The sequence below is a fragment of the Lepidochelys olivacea genome, assembly GCF_965140295.1.
Source record: "Lepidochelys olivacea isolate rLepOli2 genome assembly, chromosome: 4".
Classification (NCBI taxonomy): Eukaryota; Metazoa; Chordata; order Testudines; family Cheloniidae; genus Lepidochelys; species Lepidochelys olivacea.
The window spans coordinates 65,603,026-65,627,110 of NC_140414.1; the positions used below are offsets into that span (position 1 = coordinate 65,603,026).

The 24,085-nt window shown below is 39.1% G+C and overlaps 1 protein-coding gene across 7 annotated transcripts in view; it reads left to right on the forward strand.

Moving 5' to 3' along the window:
* ARFIP1 (ARF interacting protein 1) overlaps positions 1 to 24,085 on the forward strand; it is an 89,854-nt gene that overhangs the window by 63,343 nt on the left and 2,426 nt on the right. For all 7 annotated transcript variants that reach the window (XM_084626700.1, XM_084626706.1, XM_084626702.1 and 4 more), the window contains 3 exons: positions 2,507 to 2,728; positions 8,559 to 8,716; positions 13,719 to 13,893. In XM_084626700.1, the coding sequence (XP_084482826.1) occupies positions 2,507 to 2,728; positions 8,559 to 8,716; positions 13,719 to 13,893 (555 nt within the window). The remainder of the gene's footprint in view (positions 1 to 2,506; positions 2,729 to 8,558; positions 8,717 to 13,718; positions 13,894 to 24,085) is intronic.

Sequence of the window (24,085 nt, forward strand, 5' to 3'; positions counted from 1 at the left end):
ACATACATGATGTGACTGAAACATTATCATTGGCAGATAACTCTGAAACTATAGAAAATGATGGTGATCTTGAAGGTGGATAGTTTTCAGAATCCTGTATGTTGAGGATGGATTCTCCTAAACAAAATAAGTCAATGCAGTTATTTAATTATTATTACCACTGCTCATTTAGTATTACTCATTGCATTCCCTGACACTCAGTACTACTTTTAAAGGTGAAATTGTAAAAGGAAGATCTGCCTATTTCAGCTATTTATTTTTTATCACAACTGCATCTAAAATGATAGTACCATAGAGTAACAACTATATTTTTTGCTCAAACATGAGAATTCAAGAATAGTCCAGGAGGAAGACAGGCAGTCCTTAAGAAAGACGTGTGAAAGAAAAAAGTTTACCAACCTGAAGATCCTACATGTTCAGACATGTTCCCTTCATCATCTTCAACGCAACTTCCTCCTGAGAAGGAACACTTCTTATGATGTTTCATTTGGGCAACCAGGCCTTGCATTTCTTTGTTGCACTGTTTGCATTTTGCATGCATGCCTGTCTTTTTTTTTTTTTTTTTTTTTTTTTTTTTAATTCCTTTTCTCACCCATTTGTGAATGTTGATTCTTAGGTTTGTTTTTTCCCCTACACTGTGTTTCTGAAGCTGAATGCTTCAAAGTCCTCTTCGATTTAAAATAAAAATCATTTTGTCATGTCTTGACATGTCTCCTTACCTCTTGCTCCCAAACATTTTGTCATCCCTTGCTCAGGTTTCCTCTTACTTGTCCCTTCTTTGTAAGTTTGCATATCACCATCTCTAGAAAATAGCCAGAAGTTATGCTTACCTATACTATGCTTCTAATGCAACACTTACTCATACTCTAATCACTTTCTATCTCAATTCCTTTTAGGGACTTTTTGTGGTAACGCCATACTCCTCAACGTGCACTGTTTCTCTGTGCTTTCTCAGAAATGGTACTGTTTTGCCTTCATTCTCTTACCTTTGTATCTCTGATTCCAGCTGAAAGTTACGTGCCTGGTTGGTCATTTTTTAATAACATGCTGTGGACTGACTCCACCTTTACCCCACTGGTCTTGTCTTGTACTTGCCAGCTCTCCCACTATCTTGCTGTAGTTTTACATTCTTGGGTGTCCTCTACATTGTCAATTCAATTTTAAAATGTTTTATTGGCACAACAAAGGTATTCCAAAATATACAAAAAAGGGAACTCCTGAGTATATCCGTCTTTCAGAGAGAGTCTGAGATTGGGGGACACTGTCAAAATACTGATCTTGAAGTATAGAATGGATCAAGCCACGTTTCCAAATCCTGCTATAGCCCTGCAAAGTCCAGTACTGTAACACGTTTTGGAAACAGGGTTTGGTTTCATTTACACTGTAAGACTAAACTGTTGTAATCAGGTCCCACCCTCCCAACACTGCAGTTGTGACCTTTATCATCTCAGTTCCATCAGGACTCTCTTCACGCAAGGTCATTCTTCCACTTGTGTAACTGCATTCTATCTCAACCTCTGTCCGCTTCTCTTTTGGGCCACAGATTCCCTTCCTCTTTAAAGCTTGTAGTTTTACACATAAGTATCTTATATTTCTAAATGCTGAATATGCTGCTCACTACACCAATGAATTGCAAGTCAATTTAGGAGTTTACTCCTGTGGCAGGGTATAGTAAACTTTACTTTTTAAATCGTAAAGTTTAAGATAATCAACACACTCTTTTGTATGATCAGACAAACACAAATTCAGTCTTAAGACTGGTTTCAGAGTAACAGCCGTGTTAGTCTGTATTCGCAAAAAGAAAAGGAGGACTTGTGGCACCTTAGAGACTAACCAAGATAGTCTTAAGACTATCTTCCTATACATTCCTCAGCAAAAGTTTCCAGTTTCTTAAAAATGCCTCCACAGTATGGGAAGAAGCAATTGTGTTTCCTGAAATAGTAAGATTCTAAACTTGAAATATAGAAAATTACATTTGCAGATGCTCTGTATCCATTAGGCCTAACTTTGGAATTAGGTGGGTAATGCCTGTGGTATTGGATGGTTGGGTAGATGAAGATGGAATGAATATTATAATAGTTATTTAGAATCAGTAACATTCTGGTTTATGCGGTCTTTAATTAATAAATGACTTGAATGTATTGAACTAAATAATAATCGCTTTTACTTAACGAGATTCACCAAATCTAAAAAATGAAGATCTGAAATCTCTCATTTGAGAATTGTAATTAGTTCTGCTCTTGATTTGTTAATACAAATATTTAAGTTAGTAGGAGTTGAGACTTGTCCAACAAATGTTCTTGCTGAGTCCTGAAAAACTTCTAAAGAGCTCGACATTTTTCTTCAGTTTGTTGCGCAAACTTAAATTGGGAGTGGTGATTATGAAAGAATTGCTTATAATTATGTACTCCTTGAAGCCAAGAAATGGTGTGTGCTGTACTCTCTTGAATATAGAAATTTTTTTTGCTTTTATAATAATTTTAAACTATTTGTTATGAATTTGCAGTGTACTCGTCAGATCATCTCTGAAAAGCTGGGCCGAGGCTCAAGAACGGTAGACCTAGAACTGGAAGCCCAAATAGACATACTAAGAGATAACAAAAAAAAGTATGAAAATATCTTAAGACTGGCACAGACTTTGTCCACGCAACTCTACCAGATGGTGAATACTCAAAGGCAACTTGGAGATGCATTTGCAGACCTGAGTTTGAAATCATTGGAACTCCATGTAAGACTTTAATAGTATTAGAAAATAAAATACATTTCAGGATGAACTTCACTGGATTATGCATGTTGCACAGTAGATACTCTTCAGTGTTTAGGAAGGTAGCTGCTATGTAACAGCATTTGAGACTCTGAAGGAAATCATTGAAATTACAGTAAAGTCATCCAGTAGTTTTTAATGTCTGGCTTTAATTGGAGTTTGAACTTAAAGACTACTAACATACAAGTTTACTCTGTATAGTAAACAATTTTACTACTCATTTGTCACTAACGAAATGTCATTAAAATTGTTCTAGATCATCATTTCCTGTAAAATACAAGCCTGTGGTGTATATGTTTGGGAATAGAGTGGGAGGTCATGCAAAAGAGGTGAGGTAACAATGTGGATTAATCATTTTTTCTTTAGTGGATTAAAATGTTGAGTTCAGTTGTTTCATGGAGCACCATTTTGATCAGGGCCTTGCAACCTGTATAGTATAATTTTACAGTATTTAGACTCTCTGAGCAAGAAAGTTAGAGGTGATCACTTAGAAATATTACATCGAGGGTTGGGATAATTCTTCAGTTCAGAGTTGTATCATATATTATTCAGGCAATATTGCTGTAACTGACTGTACAATTCTACATCTTGTAAGAAGGGGAAGCCAGGTATCATATACAAAAAAAATGAACTGATCTGGGTAGAAAATCATAAATATTCCTCTTCACAGAAATCTTTAGTAAAAGGCAAAAGATCCATACGATCTGAAGAGAAACCGGAGTATGAACAGAACTGGGAGGAGGGAAGCAATCCTACTTCCCATATCTATAGCAGTTCCCTCGGGCCACCCAGCCTTGAATACAGAGTCACAATCTATCTGATGGGTACAGTATCCTCGTACCTGATGGTTCCCAAAAATGTGGTTATTGTAAACTTCACAAATTATCTTCAGGGGCTGTAAAGCTCAGAAATAACTTCACTCTTACCTCCTTCCCCTTTTTCATTATCTCTATATTCCCACCTAATTTCTTTTTGTTAATGTGTACACTGAATAATTTCAGCTGTTTGCTACTTGTCAGACTCCAGACTATCAATTTTTCACAGGGCTAAACTTTATATATGCTTTTTGGCAAATGGAAATTGGTGATTGGCATTTTCAGCAACTGAGAGAAACTATAAATTGTCCTGCTAAAAAGATACAGTAAATGTTATCAATCTATTTACTGTTGATGCAAGAATGGGGCATGCGGTTTGTAATAAACTTAAAATGAACACAGTGCACTGTGCACTGGAGTTGGACATGACTTCTGAAACTTGTACTAATTCTGATGCTGACACAGTACTCTTATTAATGTGTGTTCTTCCCCTCATGGCTTGTAACTGTAGCAACTGAAACAACATTTCTTCAGGTTCCACCAGAGTCTTGTATGAGTCTTGGAATTCTTCTTTGCTTTCAGCCACTCATTTCTTGTTCTGTAGATTGTTGAAGAGGATTCTGTTAATAAAAATCAAATAAAGGTTTCCACTAATGTAACAAAAGTACTCTTACTTACCCTGGTTTTAATTGAACTTCACTGTAGTGCTGCCTGATTAAGCTGGGGTTCTTTTTATCACTGGACCTACCTGTTTGGAAAACACTTTTTAAGACTTGAGCAAAACAAGTCTAAAAAGCTGGAATGTTAACATTCACAGTTGATAATCGGACATCCACATTTGAGCTGCAAAACAGTTGCTACTTGGTGAAAAATCAAAATTTTGACGTGACATTGCTCTAATAAACTGAGTTCCCCCTTTTATAAAATCAGTGGGTGGTAGCTTTCATCTTGAGCTCTCTACTGTGTTTATCCTTTGGATTCAAGGATTTCTCCTATATTTATTCCCTGGTTTCAAGGCCTATTTATTTTGAACAAGGTGTCACACTGGTTATGCTGAGAGAGCTGAATTCCATTTTTAATTATAATCTGTCAGGGTATAAATATGACTATCCTCAATCCAGAGAGGCTTTCCCATTGATGTTTATAGGAGGTACCCACAAAGGACATGGGTAAAATATGGCCCTTGTGTAATAACTAAATTTTTATTTATTCAGTGCTTTATTATATGCGAAACAGAATAATATGACCCCTTTTAGCTTCACTACCATATTTTAGGTTCCTTTTCTTCCCAATCTTTGTCTCTGTTTCTCTCCCTCTTAGCTGTTTCTTTTTGTATTGTTTCCTCTGCATCTTCTTTCCTCTAGGCTTCACTCCCTACTCCCATCCATTAAAATTATCGGATGTGAAACAGTTAATGTTAACGTTTTAAGAGTCCTAATTTGGCGTTAGCGTTTACACTGTAGTATTTACACTATCAGTTGGTTACACTAGGTTCACATCTTTACAACCATGACAGCTAGAAATTTACTTTGGTAAATGAAAGCTCAGGTTATGCAGAATATGAAGATGCCAAATGTAAAACAAAAATACATCAATGAGTCTGGTGTGTGGGAGCCGTGCATTAGAAAAATAATCATTGCAATCTGACTTTGAAATCTTTTGCTATTGATAAATTGGTCCTTGCCTTTTATCATACCTAAACTTGATTGCAGTTCTCTTTGGCAATAACTTCCATCTTAATCCTAGAATATCAGGGTTGGAAGGGACCTCAGGAGGTCATCTAGTCCAACCCCCTGCTCAAAGCAGGACCAATCCCCAATTTTTGCCCCAGATCCCTAAATGCCTCCCTCGAGGATTGAACTCACAACCCTGGGTTTAGCAGGCCAATGTTCAAACCACTGAGCTGTTAATCATGCCCCATGAACATTTGTAGCTAATCTGTATTATTCCTTTTTCTCACCACCCATTATGAAGTACATTCTGCTGTCTCAGTCACTTAAAACATATTAAAATAAATGTCAGATCATGGTGTTCCAGGATATAATAACCCTTGTTCATTAATTAATACTGTTTATCCCCTGTGAATTTAGTTAACTACTCCTATTTTGCTGGTATAATTCATGATGTTACAGTTGCCTTTAAGGGAGACCCTGAATTTAGACTAATCCTAAATAGTTACAAAATGATGATCTGAAGATTTTTGGCAGTGTTCTTTGAAGTGGTAAAAAGGGTAATTTTTTTTTTCTGGTTAGCCAAGATCCATACTGTCTTCACAATAGAACTGGTATCAAGAATAAGTGCCATCCATTCTGTTGGGACCGAGTCTACGGAAATCGGTGGGGTTTCATGGGAGAAACTTAAACAGTTGCTTGTAAAGGTCTAAAACAGAGGGATAGTTCTGACTCTCTCAGCTTACCAAGACTACAAAAAGGAGGATTCTGGGTGGACTCCAGGTCCAAACAAAGGTCGAAACAACAGACTGGACTTCTACATAGAGTGCTTCTGCCGACGTGCACGGGCTGAAATTGTGGAAAAGCACTATCACTTGCCCCGTAACCTCAGCCATGCAGAACACAATGCCATCCACAGCCTCAGAAACAACTCTGACGACATAATCAAAAAGGCTGACAAAGGAGGTGCTGTCGTCGTCATGAATAGGTTGGAATATGAACAAGAGGCTGCTAGGCAGCTCTCCAACACCACTTTCTACAAGCTATTACACTCAGATCCCACTGAGGGTTACCAAAAGAAACTACACCATTTGCTCAAGAAACTCCCTGAAAAAGCACAGGAACAGATGCAGACACACCCCTAGAACCCTGACCAGGGGTATTCTATCTGCTACCCAAGATCCATAAACCTGGAAATCCTGGATGCTCCATCATCTCAGGCATTGGCATCCTGGCAGCAGGATTGTCTGGCTATGTAGACTCCTTTCTCAGGCCCTATGCTACCAGCACTCACAGCTATCTTCGAGACACCACTGACTTCCTGAGGAAACTACAGTCCATTGGTGATCTTCCTGAAAAAAGCATCCTAGCCACTGTGGGTGTAGAAGCCCTCTACGCCAACGTTCCACACAAAGACTGACTACAAGCCATCAGGAACAGTAGCCCCGATAATGTCACAGCAAACCTGGTGGCTGAACTTTGTGACTTTGTCCTCACCCATAACTATTTCACATTTGGGGACAATGTATACCTTCAAATCAGCGGCACTGCTATGGGTACCCGCATGGCCCCACAGTATGCCAACATTTTTATGGCTGACTTAGAACAACGCTTCCTCAGCTCTCGTCCCCTAATGCCCCTACTCTACTTGCGCTATACTGATGACATCTTCATCATCTGGACCCATGGAAAAGAAGCCCTTGAGGAATTCCACCATGATTTCAACAATTTCTATCCCACCATCAACCTCAGCCTTGACCAGTCCACACAAAAGATCCACTTCCTGGACAATACAGTGCTAATAAGCAGTGATCACATAAACACCACCCTATACCGGAAACCTACTGACCGCTCTGCCTACCAACATGCCTCCAGCTTTCATCCAGACCACACCACACGATCCATTGTCTACAGCCAAGCTCTACGATACAACCACATTTGCTCCAACCCCTCAGACAGAGACAAACCCCTACAAGATCTCTGTCAAGCATTCTTACAACTACAGTACCCACCTGCTGAAGTGAAGAAACAGATTGACAGAGCCAGAAGAGTACCCAGAAGTTACCTACTACAGGACAGGCCCAACAAAGAAAGTAAGAGAACACTGTTGGCCATCACCTTCAGCCCCCAACTAAAACCTCTCCAACGCATCATCAAGGATCTACAACCTATCCTGAAGGACGACCCATCACTCTCACAGATCTTGGGAGACAGGCCAGTCCTTGCTTACAGACAGCTCCCCAACCTGAAGCAAATACTCACCAGCAACCACACACTACACAACAGAACCACTAAACCAGGAACCTATCCTTGCAACAAAGCCCGTTGCCAACTGTGTCCACATATCTATTCAGGGGGCACCATCATAGGACCTAATCACATAAGCCACACTATCAGAGGCTCATTCACCTGCGCATCTACCAATGTGATAGATGCCATCATGTGCCAGCAATGCCCCTCTGCCATGTAGATTGGCCAAACTGGACAGTCTCTACGTAAAAGAAAAAATGGACACAAATCAGACGTGAAGAATTATAACATTCAAACACCAGTCAGAGAACACTTCAGTCTCTTTGGTCACTCGATTGCAGACCTAAAGGTGGCAGTTCTTCAACAAAAAAAACTTCAAAAACAGACTCCAGTGAGAGACTGCTGAATTGGAATTAATTTGCAAACTGGATACAATTAAGTTAAACTTGAATAAAGACTGGGAGTGGATGTGTCATTACACAAAGTAAAACTCAACACCCACCCACCCCCGCCCTGCTGTTCCTCAGACGTTCTTGTCAACTGCTGGAAATGGCCCACCTTGATTATCACTACAAAAGGTTTTTTTTCTCTCCTCTCCCCGCCCCCCCCAATAGCTCACCTTGTCTGATCACTCTCATTACAGTATGTATGGTAGCACCCATTGTTTCTTGTTCTCTGTGTATATAAATCTCCCCACTGTATTTTCCACTGAATGCATCCGATGACGTGAGCTGTAGCTCACGAAAGCTTATGCTCAAATAAATTTGTTAGTCTCTAAGGTGCCACAAGTCCTCCTTTTCTTTTTGTGGATGCAGACTAACACGGCTGCTACTCTGAAATCAGCTTAATTTGTTGCCTAGAATATTGTAATCACTTATGTCTATTTAAATATACACACACTCAAACAGCAGTGATGAAATTACATACAACATGGTTTATCATATCTGTGATTTCCTAATAAGTGTGTGTGTGTTTTTCAGTGTTAATGAGTATCTGCGTAAATGTCATGATTTAATTATAAACCACAGTATTTTTTTTTTTTTTTGTTCTTTGTTATAGGAGGAATTTGGATACAATGCAGAGACTCAGAAACTTCTAGCTAAAAATGGAGAGACCCTTCTCGGTGCTATTAACTTTTTTATTGCCAGTGTGAACACACTGGTGAATAAAACAATTGAAGATACGTTAATGACTGTGAAACAGTATGAAAGTGCCAGGTAGATATTTTGTGTCATCAGTTATTTTCATTTAACATACAGACTTCAGGTTGAGTCCTTGTGTCTGAACTGGTAAACAGTGTTGAAAAGGTTGTAAATATATCACAACTTTCATATTTTAAATCCAGACTACATTCAGTCTTTACACTTATATAATACTTCAAATTGATGTTTGAAATTTAAACTTACAGAAAATTTTCCATTCAAGTTTTCCTTAGTGTTTCCTACAGAGTAAAGATTTTTATTATTTATTTATTTATTTTATTTTCCCCACAAGTAGAATAATAGTAGAAATTCTGGGTGGTTACAATTAGTCATATATGAAGTAATGTTTCTGAATGAGAAATAAAATGTTCTTCCAGTGCCCTCTAGTGTATTCTTTAGATAACTGATTCCCCACCTTGGAGACACTTATCCATAGTAAAGGTATAGCTTGGTGGCAACAAAGCCAGATTTCTCAATCTGCTTCCTGTTAGTGTAGATTAACCTTGAATAGCGGTCCATTCAGTCACTGACCAATCTCTGGAGTCTGCTGACTAAGTGCCAGCTGAATTGATGGGGCTTTATAGTATGGATAACTATCTACTATGAACGGGACTGAGACCAGTAATTCGGTGCCTAGTTTATATGGTGTCATGTACAAACTAAATTAATTTCACGTAAGATGTCTATCAAACAGATATCGGATAGTAACTTTAGATCTCGTCTGAATTGGGCTGGATTCAAACTGACAATCTGGAGGTGACAGGCTTCTAACCTCTTGACTGAATACCTAAAACATTCAGTCCCCTGTCTTTAATCTGTTAACAGTTTACTTTGAATGGAATGCTAAATAAATGACTTCAAAAGATTACACCAGTTATTTTCTTATGCTGTCTATGCATGGGATGAGGTAGTGCAGTTCACAAAAGACTAGCATTAGTGTACTAATGTTCAGTGGTTAGTGTTCATACACTAGAGCAGTGATACTCAGACCTCAGTGGTTCAGGACCCAGCGTCACTCAGAAGAGTGTGTGTGTGTGTATATATGAGTGTGTGTGTGTGTGACTGATTAAGTATTATTATTATTATTTTATCAATGACAGTTGGTTAATAACATAATAAAAGCTTCCGAACTGGTTAATAATTAAATCAGTGTTTTAATATGTGCTGCAAAGAGCCACAAGAGACGCATTAAAGAGACAATTGTGGCTCGCAAGCCTTAGTCTGAGTAACACTGTACTAGAGTTTAACCTTCCTTGGGAGCCTGAGCTTGCTTCTATGATAATTTTGCCATTGATTTCAATAGGAGAAGGAGTAAGCCCCAAATACTATATACCTTCATATCGGAAAACAATTTTGAGTCCACTTGTATGAAAAGTTTTTAATTACGTATGCCAAACATTCTTTCTAGCAGGAGAATAAAATAACGTGTTGTGATTTTATTTTCCAGTCAATCTTAATATAAATCAATAGCTCTTCCCATTGCAAAACTTGAATTGTAGAAGTTTATATAGTAATCTTATTTTTAGTAACAGATTTTCTTCACACAGTCAGTCATGGTAAGAAATATAAATCCGTGATCTCGTAGTGGTATATGCATTCATGTGCAAACAAGGGTGAAGGAATGATTCCTGCTGCTCAGTTTTATTAAATCTCTTGGACTGTTCTGTTCTACCGTATTCTCCTCTGCCTCCCCGTATACTCTTTCACTGCTCCATTGTGAGCAGTGCTACTCATTCACCTTGGAGAGTGGTGCACAAAATTTCACAGCTCTCCAGAAAGATTTCTCTAAAGTCTGCTTTCATTATCTATACAGCCTAAGAACCTCTGCCATGGACTAGGACCCCATTGTACCAGGTGCTGTACGAACACAGAACAAAGACTGTCCCTGCCCTAAGGACCTTACAATTGAAGTATAAGACCAGACAACAGATGGATACACACAGAGATGGGGAGTACAAGAAAACAATAAGACAGTATTGGTCAGCATGATAGGCAGTGGTTTCTGCATAGCAGCAGCCTAGCTGTTACTTTTTTTAATAGGCCTTGTGGTAAAGGAGAGTTTGAAGGAGGATGGCTTTGCAGATGTTTATGGGGCGCTTCTCCAAATGTGAGGGAAGCATGGAAGAAAACATGAATGTGCTTATTTGAAAATGTAAAAAGTGGGCAGTGGGCATGGCCTGATCAGAGGCAGGGTAGGCCTTTCAGTATTGAATGAGTTGATAGGTCATGAAGGGCCTTGAAAATAAGGAGGAGAGAGGGGTAACACTAAGTCTCTACTTTGGATTGTGTATCACTCAAAATTTTGATTATTTTCTTTTTGACTGATTTTTCTCTTCTCCCCCCACCCCAAAAAAAAAATAAAAGAAAAAAGAAACCTCCTGCAGTTGGAGTGCCATCAGTGCCTCTCCGGTGTCCTCAATATACAATTACTCCCTCTCATCCATACAAAATGCATAAGAACAGCCACTAAGATGATTTTACTCGACAGTCATTCTGACAAAATCCTCCTTTTCTCTTGAAATCCCTCCACTGGTACTTGTTTCTATGCAATAACAAGTTTTAAAACTTCTTGTTGCCTTGAAACCCCTGCTTAACTCTGCCCCACCCTACTTATCTGGCCGGCCTTTCTTATCTCACTGTTTCCTGCCCTATGCACTCGGACAGTGATACTGCCTCCATGTCCATTCTTCCCACAAACATTTCCAAGCTGGTCCATTATACCCTGAAGGATTTAAATGAGAACAAGTTCCTTTCTAACATGATGCCTTCAAAAATTAATCAAAATTATCTCTATGCTTCTCCTTGTTGTGCATCGGCATTTTAATAACTATCCAATCTTATTTCCTCCCAGCAGATCTGTTTTTATTACTGGCTTTGTTGTTTCATGTCTTAAACTAAGTTGTAAGATCTTTGGAACAGGGACCATATCATTTTTTTGTAATGTGGATTGGCAAGCACACTTTGGATGATGTAAAATTTTATTTTCACTGTGAAAATGTAAACTTTCCTCTTGGGGCATTTTTACCACCACCAAACTGAAAAGCTAGGCTTGTTGGTGGCAAAATTCTTCCTGGTTCCAGTTCACAGTACTTAACAATTCTGTTTTCTCAAGCAAAATGGAAGTAGGTGACTTTTTTTCTTCCAGAGCGGTTTAAGCTAAACCACACAAAGCCACTCTTAGTGTGGAATAAGTGTACTTGTGGCACCTTAGAGACTAACCAATTTATTTGAGCATGAGCTTTCGTGAGCTACAGCTCACTTCATCGGATGCATCCGATAAATAAATTGGTTAGTCTCTAAGGTGCCACAAGTACTCCTTTTCTTTTTGCGAATACAGACTAACACGGCTGTTACTCTGAAACCTGTGGAATAAGTGTGTGTCCACACAGAGAGTTATTGTGGAATAGCTAATGCACTGTAAATTCACACCCTGGCTTATTTCACAATGTCTTCCCTGTCTAAACAAGTCCTTCAAGTCTACTCCGTTCTTCAGCACCATCCAACTGTAGAAAAGCTTTTCTTACTAAAATAAAACATCATACATACCTTGCTAATTGGAGTCCAGGGAGTTCAGTATGCTGGTGAACGTGACAATGGGAATTGGGAGACCAGAGTTCAGTTTTCAGATCTGGCATTATCTTGCTGCGACACTGGGGGTGATTCATTTAACTTTAATGTGCCTCAGTTTCTCCATCTCTCAGCTGGGAATGAGTCTTTCCTTTTGAGACTGATGGCTGAAAAGTGCATTGCTTATTGAGAGTACTCTTTCCTAATACCTTTTACTAAAAGGTGGAAATAACTTGGACAAATATTTAAGGATCATGAAAACGAGGATAGGCTTGCTGGCTACTCTGATTACATTAATTTGCATAAAACACATGGCAGACCTGTGATTGGTTTATCTAGATTTCTACAGAGACTTTTATAATTGGTATGACCTAATCTGGGAAGACAGGTCAAGGGTGTTTTTAATTTGAGAGTTCAGATTTCTCTTAGATTAGGTTTATAAAGAATGTTTTAGTATAGTAAAGGCACTCTTTCTAGCTCAGTGTTCTTAGAATAAATCGTATCTGAAGACTGGATGGCTCATGGGATTGGTATCAGGACACAGTCTCTTGCCTATAAGTATAACTTAAAATCCATCTTGTGCTGGTTGTGGGTAAGGGTAAAATGAGTTGATTATTTCAGTCCATTCCCTGGAACCCTCATCTCAAAAGAATCTACCTTGGCACTTACTTGAATTTGCAGACAGAGATTAAAGATTTTATGAACAGACAGATTGAATTACCCTGTCATGTCTAGTAGTCCTTCAATGTATGTCTTCACTGCAGATTGTAATGCAAGCTTTTACTCAGGTGTTGCCTCTAACCCTCCTCCCATCCATATACACAACCCTTGCCCCAGAATTTGGTGCTTTCACATAGGCTAGTTGGCTTGTCTGGGGCTGTAGGCTAAAACCCGGATGCTGTTTTCACCTGGGTTGGTAACCTGCCCTTTTTGCAGTGAGGATGCAGACTAAATCATTTAAGTGCTGATAGTCCTCAAGTGCCTTCCCACAATTATCCCTTTGTGCCCACAAGGACAGACTTTTTTCTGATTCCCTTTTCATACAGCAGTTCAGCTTACTATAGTGCAAAGAACTATGGGATATGTCCCTGAGACCCTATCAACACTTATGGATGAGTGTGGCACCAATGAGGACTCTGGGATGTGGCTTTTCAGTGCGGCTGCTCACACCTGTTCTAGGCTAACTTGCATGTGCAGGTGCCGATCACCCAAGTTAACTCTGCAGTGAAGACATACCCTTATAATGTGGCTGAGTTGTACTGATGAGGGAACATGCCTACCACGTATGGTACACATGCTTTGATGCATAACAAAGCATTGTCATTCTAATACCTTTCATGAGCATTACATGCACTTATATATTTGGTCCAGCTTTCTTTCTAATCTCCTGGTTTTGATGTGCAAGTTTTGAGACATTTTGTGGCTAATTTTAACTTTTTTTTCCTCCTAGGGTTGAATATGATGCCTATCGCACAGACCTAGAAGAACTTAATCTTGGTCCCCGTGATGCAAACACTCTGCCAAAGATTGAACAGTCACAGCAGCTATTCCAAGTGTATAAAGAAAAATATGACAAAATGCGCAATGATGTATCTATCAAATTGAAATTTTTGGAGGAAAATAAGGTAAGCTACCACTTCACTTCCTACACTCTGTAGTGGAGTTGCTTTCTGCTAGATTCTTTCTCCCGAGATCAATATCTGATATAACAGCACATTTTCTTGAAATACAGTCTGCTTCAAAATGTAAAACAAGAAAGAGAAGTACACTAGATTGGTTTCTTTTTGTGCTATTGGAGCATGCCTTCATGGAGTTAGAGACCTCAAGTTCCTGACTCTAAATTACTGAAGTAAAAGCATATTAGAAAGACTACTTGAACATATGAAAGTATTTCTACTGTACTTTTTCACACTTACCACGTAATAGTGATCAATACATTGATTTACTAATTGTGATCTATGATTAGATTGTGGGCTCAAAATGCAGAGCATTATTACAGTGTTTGGTAATGCCTGCGGGACGGATATGTGTAAAAGACAGCGAGGAAGGGCAGTAAAGAGATCATTTCAAAACTGATTTTCTCCTAATTAAGAATAATAATTTTGGCACCAAGATGTGTGTATTTAATCAATGTTAGATGAGGATTAGACTGAAAAACTGTAGAGATTGTTCTGCATGCCACCTTCAACACAGAAGCAAAGCTGTTCCATCCCTCAACCCAGATCTACGCAAGGGTCTGGTTCTTGGAACAGTTTCCCTTTCTCGTAGATTCTAGATAGGATTGCTTCCCTTCCTGTCTGCCTGCCCCTTTCCCTCACATACTCTCTTTCTGGTCATGCAAGAGTTTTTCTTTTTCAGGAGTGCAGGCGTCACTGTTATTCCCCACCCCACCCCACCCCACCCCTGTTCCTGTGAACTAGAAAAATAAAGGGTTCTCATGCAAACATCTTACTACTTGTTTCTAACCGACACTACTGATCTCTGCATGCCTGGGTTAGGAAGTTAATAACAGTGTCAGGATTAGGATAAAATGAAGATAGGAAAAATCAATGTTGTCAAACTTATTTCCCCTTAGATAGGTATAAAAATAGAACAGTCTTTAAAATCTAAACTGAGGCATATTAATATGTGCCTGGAATGGCTAGAGTCCTTTCCTATGACTGCAGTTACTGCAAATGCCCACAGGGAAGGGAGAGTTAGCAACCTCTATCTCCAACAACGGATGAATATTTTCAGTAGCACACCAGCTCATAGTGGAAAGCCTTGACATTGGTAACATTACCTGTTACTCTGGCACAGGCTGTTTTCTTAAACACACCAAAAAAACCCCTAAAAAAACCAACAACCCTAAAACCCTTGCAGGTCTGACTTTCCAAGAGAAAGTCGTTTGGGCCAGACGTTCAGCTGGTGTAAAACAGCTTAGCTCCACTGACCTCAATATAAGGCCTTGTTTACACTACAAAATTAAGTCGGCCTAAGTTAAGTCAATATACAGTCACTGCAGTAATTACTGTGGTGGTTCCTGTCCACACTGTGCCCCCGTGTTGGTGGTGCATGTCCTCCCCAGGAGCGCTTCCACTGACTTAAACTGTGTGGGGCACAGACAGCTGGAACTCCTCCCGCCTTTGGGTGAGCAGGCAATGTAAGTAATGCAGTATCTGCAGACACTGTGTCTCCCTAACTACATTGACCTAAATGCTATGCCTCTCGCAGAGGTGGAGTTATTGGCTCAATGTAGTGGGCAACTTACATCTGCGGGAGCTGCCTTATGTCAGCCTATCTCTGTAGTGTAGCCCAAGCCTAAACCAGACAATACAAGTTAGATTAAGCCCTGAACACAATGGGAAAAGGTAGTAGAGAACAATAAACTAGTGGAGAGAGGAAAAAGGAGAACAAGTCTCAGCACATACACTTACAAAAAACACCAGTTCCCTCTGGTTTCCAGCTCTGGCTCCACTGATTCAGCTCTTCTGAGAATAAGATACTTTACTACACCAGCATCAGCATTAGGACCAGAAGTTCAGATTCCTTCAAGAACATTCATACCGATATAGCTCTGCCATCTGCAAATAAACAGCACACCAAACCCTTAACGGGCCAGATCATCAGCTGTTGAAAATCAGTGTTATCGGAGTTTTTCCTGTTAATATCAGATGAGCACCTAGCCCATTAAGTGTCGGATACATTATTTGCAAATGAAAGAACTATGCTATAGTTTATGTTCTTGAAGCAATCAGATGCTCAGATCCCAACGTTAATGCAGATACTAAACTGTTAGTTCTCAGAAGAGCTGAACTTTCAGTGTATGCTGATCTGGAAACTGGAGATAAATGTTTGTTTCTGCAAACTAGTGCACTGAGATAATTTTCTTTCATTGTTTCCTGTTACGTCTTTGATTAAGGGCTTAATGTAATGGATATAGTTTGGCTTTTTGCTTTTTTTTTTCTCGTTGAAATTATTTAAGTTTTATAGGGGAGCTATTGATGTATGACTTTAAAAACAGCTGAAGGTAGCCCTTGTTAAAATTTTTCCTTTGAACTTTTGCATTTTTATACCCATATCAAATTGCAATTTTCATGGTTGTGTAAATGCAAGTTGCATAAACACACCACACGTGCAGTTTAACAAACACAGCCAATCTAATGTGGAGTTGGAATAATCTTGAGATTTAATTGACCCACAAGAGTCCATTTACTGGCACCTTGTTTTTTTATTAAACGGAATATTGCAGAGACCCCCTAATGAATTCTTCCTTTGGGGAGTCTTGATTAACAGCAGAATTATATTGGCAGTTGCAGCCTGCAGTCCCCAAATCTGTCCCCACAAGCCGCTGATTCCTGCTACTATAGTAAGGGGGACAAATAACTCAATAGGGCTGAGAACTGTGGAGGAAACTGCAAACAGCCTTTGGATTGGAAATAGGGAAGAAGAGAATTGCCTTGTGATACCTTGTAGTTAACCCTGCACTGGAGCCGGGAGACTTGCAATCTGTTAAGGAAGCCCTATTCTGTTCTGCAGTAAAAAGGCCAAAGTAATTTCTGGGCTTGTATGGGTTGGATAGGATTTGGGGTTGGGGGAAGGAGACACCTTCATTGACTAAATACAACCTCTATACAGGGAATACATCCTTACCTCCTGGACACAAGATCTAGTACCAGAATTTGAGCTCCAGTGCTTCCTACGTAGTAGATATTTTGTTCTTATGATAGTTCGAGTTGTACATTTTTTTTCTTACTAGCATAGTACACAGTTCCTGAGTTCTGTACTGCTGCCATAAAAATAAACATTTATACATAAATAGCTATTTAAACACTAAAACAGCAGCACTGTATTTTAAATTTAACTGAGGTAATCTCTAAAAAAAAAATTTAGTTTTAGAAAATATGTGCTAATAAGGTTTTTTTTTGAAAATTAGTGAAATCTTTCTGTACGTTTTCAACAAATATAAGTGGAATTTGCACATAGATTTAAGGACTAATGGTTTGGCTCAAAATGGACAATTTCCTACATAAATTGTAAAATCTGGCAATCGGTCTTGATTTATCTTGAGCTTTGAGAGAGGTTTGGCTCAAGGCTTTTTATGTTTAAAAAGGGATTTTTAAAAACTGCTCTTGTGTGCTTAGTAGTCTTAGCACTGTTGGGTATTTCTCAACTACATGGCATTGGAAGCTTCAAAATATTTACTCTAGGACTTTTATAGCTACCATTCGAAAATGGAGGCCTCTAGGGTACCTTTCATAATCAAAACAGCCATAATGAGATGTCATTTTAAATACATCTTTAGGCCCATCTCCTAACATCGTCTTTGTTTTCTAAATCTACTATCTCTCTATGGGGTCATTGAAAAGAAGCCAAAACAGGATTACGGCTACTTGCTGTGATAGGAATCCATTTTTCCAGCCTGTAGCTTTGTCTGTATATAATTCCTCGTTTCCTTCATTTTTATGTAACGACTCTTATTTCTTGTTGTGCTTCCTGGGATTTAATGGAAGGTTCCTAAATCACAGAGCATATAAGAATGGTACTCTTCCAATGAATCCATCTTAAATCACCACTCTCCTTTCATGTCAATCTGTGCGGATGGGATTTTTATCAGGAAAAACAAAGGAGCTTCTGCTGCAACTAGTACATGTCCTGTATGTGATACTGGAAAATGTAATGTTACTAGTATTTCACCGGAATAGAACTTGAGGCTAAAATAGTACTTTGAGCTCGACACAGAATAAATTTGGTAGCCCTGAAGAACAAAGTTTGAAGAAATGTTCTTGAAATCCAGAGAGATTACTGCACTCTAATTCGATTTCCTTTTGATTTAAATGGTAACCTATGTCTTTTAGGTTATTTTCCCATTGTAGTTATGAAAGCTGAGACATCATTAAACCTGTCTTACCAAAGGAACATTTGGGTGTCACTAGAACTCTAACAGATTTTACAACTAGTCAAACTATGACTCAGTCTGTATCTGTCCCAGAGTAAGGCTGTAAGAGAATCTTTGCTACCCCATTGCTTCACTTGTTAGCTCAGGATACCATATAGGAGACTAAGAACAACTGCAGAACTTTCAAATGCTAAGATGATGGAACAGTCTGCATAATACTATTATCAAATAGTTGCAAAGACATGGTTACATGCTGCTTTGGTAAGCCCCTTATTAATTGGAGTATGCCATTTCCTGTCTTCTCTTTATACCACAAGAGAAGTGCCACTCTTTAATTGAAGAAGAGAAGATTAAAATAAAGGGGGATCACTGAAAAAGCGATAGTCCATACTGGCCTAATATTTTGGGTCATTGCCTTGTAAAGAGCCTGCTTGGCATGCATCTTTGGTTTGGAAAGCCTTCATTCATATGCCAGACTTATTGCATGTGAAGAAAATTCTAAAAATACAGTATGAGCAATGTTATCAAATGCAGTAGGAACATTAAGCTGTATTAGTACATCTATAGCTCTAGAATAGACATGAATCAATACATTTCTGACTTAATATAGTTGGTCTTGGTGCTGAAATAAATTATACATTTTTTTAATTCTAGAACTTTTTTTTCTCCTTTTAAGAGCCTTAACTATTCAAAATGCTGAAGTGGTAAAATCTTAACTCAAAGCAGTCTGAAGGAAGCAGTCTTACATTCATATGGGTAAAAACATGTTCACACCTATTACAGAAGCCCTTATAGGGAGGGCACTCAAACAACCAAATGGTGTCTGGCCTTGTCTGTTTAGATTGTAAATTCTTTGGGGCTGTCCCTTATGTGTTTGTAGGGCCTTGAACAGTGTAGCCATGGTATCAGTAGTGCTTCTAGGCAGTAATATGATGACAATAATCGTGCAGTATTGTTACACCATTCAATAGCCATATGATTATAATAAACAATCCTAGTATTTGTGGTTCCAGATTAGATTTAATGGATTTTTTTTAAAAATACATTTTTTCCTTTCTTCCGTGTCTCACCCCCCCCATGCTCAACCCCCCCCCATGCTCACCCCTCCTCCCCTGTATCACTACTGGGCAGAATTTGAGTTGTTTTGGTGGCCTGCCCTTAACATATTTGGATTTTTTCTAAGTTTAAACTTAATTCTGAATGTCTTAGATTTTTAACATTTGGTTTGGGGATAATGACCTTATTGTAATGTATTTTACCCAGAGTTTATTCATATGAATTCTCAACTTAATGCCATTTTAACTTAGTTTTTTTGTCTTGGAATTTCCTTGTTTTTTAATTAAAAAGTTTGAACACGTACACTAAACTAGAAATGCAAAGAGAATGCTACCATATGATAGTTCTATAAAGTAGAAGATATATAGTATCAGCCTTAAACTTTATTTAACTTTTAGGAGCTGCATCACTGGTATGCTCTAGCTGCTTTAGCCACTCCAGAGCAGCACAAATCATCCAGATTATACTGGCCAGTTGAGATGGATTTTGTAGCTGCTTTGCAGTGACAGAGCACTGCAAAGGAGGCAGTGTACACCCAAGTTTTCCTCCTCATCCATCATGTTCCCCAGCACATGCATGCCCAACAGTACATGCACACCAGATTTGTCCTTCAAGTTGCGTAAATCTAGTGCAAAGGGTAGCTTTTATTTTAAATAAATATTTAGAATTAATGGTCACTTTTTGCCATTATCCTAACTAAATGTTTATCTGTTAGCACAGACAGAAAAATAAAATATTCTCCTTCAGAGAAACTCAAATTGTCATCTTTCAAAATAGTTGCCATCTCCCGATTGTTTCAAATGAGTGATGCCAAGCTGCCCTCAAGGACGATGGTAGTGCCCAATGCTTTCAAAGGCAGTGAGAAACAATGTGAGGATCAGGTGAGTGGAAGCGGTGGCCATTGTTGCTAAGGGCAGCCTGCATCTTCAGTCCCACTGAAAACAATGAGAGATGGTGGCCATTTTGGTAACAGCTGCCTGTGACCTCTGTCGCACTAGAAGCCATAGAAGGTGGCTGCCATTTTGAAATAGGTTCTTTGTGGCATTCTGAAGAACGTGATTTATCAGCCTCTGCTGAAGGTGAAACTTTCAATTATGAAAAAGAGCAGCAAAAAATGACCGTTAATCCTAATTTTTTCCAGATATATCTTATATACAAGATTTCAGTGAGGTTTTTGTTGTTTGGGAGGTGTGAAAAAGAAAAGAGATGGCCCATTATTAAAATCATTAGAAGCAAAAAGACTGACCCAATGTGATAAATTTCTGAAAGGACCAATTCTTAATTTACCACTGGATCGATCGGTCTTCAGCTGTCATTAAGACTGTGCTGATTGCAACACGTCCGCCATTCCTCTCGCACTCTTGCCTTTCTTCTCCACGTTCGTCCAAAACGTTTAACAATGTCATCTTCCCATCTTCTTGGAGGCCAACCAGGATCGCATCTTATCCTTTTCTTCTCCTCCATCAGATGGTTTAACATTTCCTCCCTCACCAGCGACCTACAATTGTAAGTACACACAGCGAGGGTTGTCCTTTTCCATGTTGATCTAGCACCTGACATTTTTAGCAACCTCTCGTTGCTCAATTTCCGCTCCACCACCTAAAACCCATTTGCTCGTGTTGTTTTAGCTGTTAACTTCAAGCCATCCCACTGGCTAGGCAGGCAGGCAGGCATGCGTACCTCCTCAAGCTTAGTTAGCCTTCAGCCTCTAAGGAGAAGGAAAAGCGCTCTTTCCTCTGAGAAAGCAATCCCCTTCCCTGGATTGGATAGTCAGACACCTTTGTAGCATGGTTAGACCTACCAGGGCATACGCCCTGCTACCATAGCTGTCAGACGGCCAGGGTCACCGCTGCGCCATGGTGAGGCTCTGAGGTAGGATTTTGCAGCGGATTATTAATTTAAATTCCTAAATTTATGGATTTATGTGTAGATATTTGGAATAAGTGCTGTAGTTTGGGGGGAGGGTGGTATGATGCATTTTTGATACATAAAATGAGGTGTGAATCCCTGCTACAAGTGTAAAACTCAGCCTTAACTTTGGAGTCATGACTGTTGCCTCTATAACATCCTTATTTTGATGCCATGAGGCAGTACTTCTGCAGCCCACAATGGGAAGCCAGAGCTTTCCAGTAGGTTCTGGTAGTTCATAGAACCTGGGGTACTTCATCCTAGGAGAGTGACTCTGTATAGACAGCACCCTCAAAGCACTGTAACTTACTGGTAAAGTAGCCTTTCTTTATTCTCCTGTTTAACAGAGTGCCCCTGACCCTTTTAACAAACGCCGTCCTTTCCCCCTCGCCCTTCACGTAACTCACTGTCATCTGATAGTGCAGATTCAGAAATGGAAGCGTGTCCACCTTTGTGATTAGAAACTGTCAAATTAAACTGATATTGGTCAGTTTGAAGTGGTCAGTGGAGGGGAACCTGCATTTTAAGACTGTATAGATGTGGTCATTTTTCACTTGCATCAAGCATTTCCAATACAATACACAGGAAAATCAAGAGAACATACTAGGAATTAAAACAAAACAGTGTGGCCCTGAAACTAATTTCTGTTACTCTGGATTTATCCAGGTCTAACTTCATAGAATGTATTTGACATCAGTATAATTTAGAAAGAATCTGTAGTAGAACTTTATAAAGATACTTAAATTCAGTAAACATGGTTGCCTGTTTTTTAAACAAGGATAATGTACAGATTTGTGCCACTGAACGATTTTTGGAATTTCATAACATTTATGAAAAGATTGAGAGATCTTCCACTTACTAATTAATTTAAGTACATGGATTTATAGCCCAGATGACTCTCTTTATTTTCTAATCTTGGTTCCATAAGCTCCTTACAAATTATCTAAACAAACCATGGTACAGAACACATGGTAAACAGAAACCCATCCAGCCCAAATACTCAGCCCAGGCAATATCAAACAAGTCTAAGTAGGTGGACAATATTGAAGGAGACTAGATGATGGTCAGAGGGGAATCTCAATGGAGAGGTTAGAGTTGGAATAGTGTATAGTGAAGACCAGACAGAGTAAGTGAGTGGAAGAGTTGATCCAGGATTTTAGCTCAGATGACATTAAGACAGTGAGGCAAGCAGATCATCACTGAAGTCATGTTGGTGAAGGAATTGTGACACAAGGAAGAGGAAAATGAAGTCGAATCAGATGAAAGTGACTGGGAAGAAGTAGACCATAGTTAGATGGAGTGTTTAATAGAGGAGTGAGATAAAGAACTGGGGCATTGGAAGTGACAAAATGGGAGACTCACCCTTTTTGGTTTGTCTCATCTCTTGCAAAGACAGACTTGGTGTTGCAGACTTTCACTGGGCAATTCTCCCTTTTGGTATACTTTTAAAATATTAGGTTAGGAGTGTGGGTCTGCACAAGATGCCTATGATCCCACACCTGCTTCAGACTTTTGCATAGAAGTGTCTTCAGTTGCTGATAAGCAAACGAATGGGCTTAAGGACAAACATTCATTTGTTCCTGAATTTCTTCACTTCTGTGAGGTAAAAGCAAGCTGTCCTATTGAGATGAGATTTTCATTTGTCTGTTGCATTTTGTCTGGAATCATGTAGCCAATGATTGAAAACAAGGATCTCAAGTATTTTAAACTTGTATCAATATAACCTTGTTGCACAATATAACAAACAATCCTGGTTCAATTATATGATACAGCAGGAGGTTATATAGGGAACAATCCTGCACTGGCAGGGAGCTGGGCTGGATTACCTAACAGCACTCTGATGGAAAAAGACCTATGATTCAAATGAAGCAGAATACATCAGAAAAGTGACTTTTTGTTTCCTCAAGGTCACATAAACAAGATAGTTTCAGAGTAGCAGCCGTGTTAGTCTGTATTCGCAAAAAGAAAAGGAGTACTTGTGGCACCTTAGAGACTAACCAGTTTATTTGAGCATAAGCTTTCAAGCTGTAGCTCACAAAAGCTTATGCTCAAATAAACTGGTTAGTCTCTAAGGTGCCACAAGTACTCCTTTTCTTTATGCAAAAACAAGATAGGCACTTTAAAAATGAGTTGCTATGTATATTATCTCTGAGGGGACAAATGTCACTGGCGAGTGGATTTGGTCCACCAGCATTTATAAATTGCACACAGATTTGACATCTTTAATGAATTGTTAGCCTATCTATGCAAGTATTTAGTTTGATTATCATTATGCTACTTAGTGGATTGCTTGCTGGCACAGTGACTAGTCACATCCTACCTAGTGAGTAGATGGACTACCTAGTGTTTCAAAAGCAAGATGACAGGTCCTGGGCAAAATGCGTATATTATGGGGTGAACATTTATTGGGAGAAGAAATAGTTGTAATATATGCTTTTGTGATGATAACTGAGACCAGCAGTGTCCATTCAGAAAGGGCTGCTCACTACACTACATGACAAATTAAGGGCCTGACTATACTACAAATCTGTCATGTTAGGCTGTAACCCTATTCCCTAGAAATGTTTTGTGAACATATTCCTGTTCGCATTGTATATGTTAGACACTCTTATCCATACACTGGTGGTGTTAGATGTAATATGTATGGGTCTTAAGTGACCTAGGGGGAGATTTTCAAAGGCACACATGACAGTTAAGTTCCTGACTGCTGTGTGCCTTTGAAAATCTCCCCCTTAGTGTCAGCTCAGTCATTGAGGAACAACAGGGCCTCTTAAATTACAAGTGAAGCTGAATTTGGTCTTTGCCTATTCCCTAGTATATCACAGATTCAGCAGTCAGTTCAGTGCTATTGCCATTTTTGTTTTTAGAGGAGCCCCAAACTAGAGTAGCATGATTGTTGCATGTCAGAATTTAGTTGCATTGGTAGGATGTGTGAGGAATCTTGCTGTTGCTAGGCCTAGCTGTAACAGGTTGTA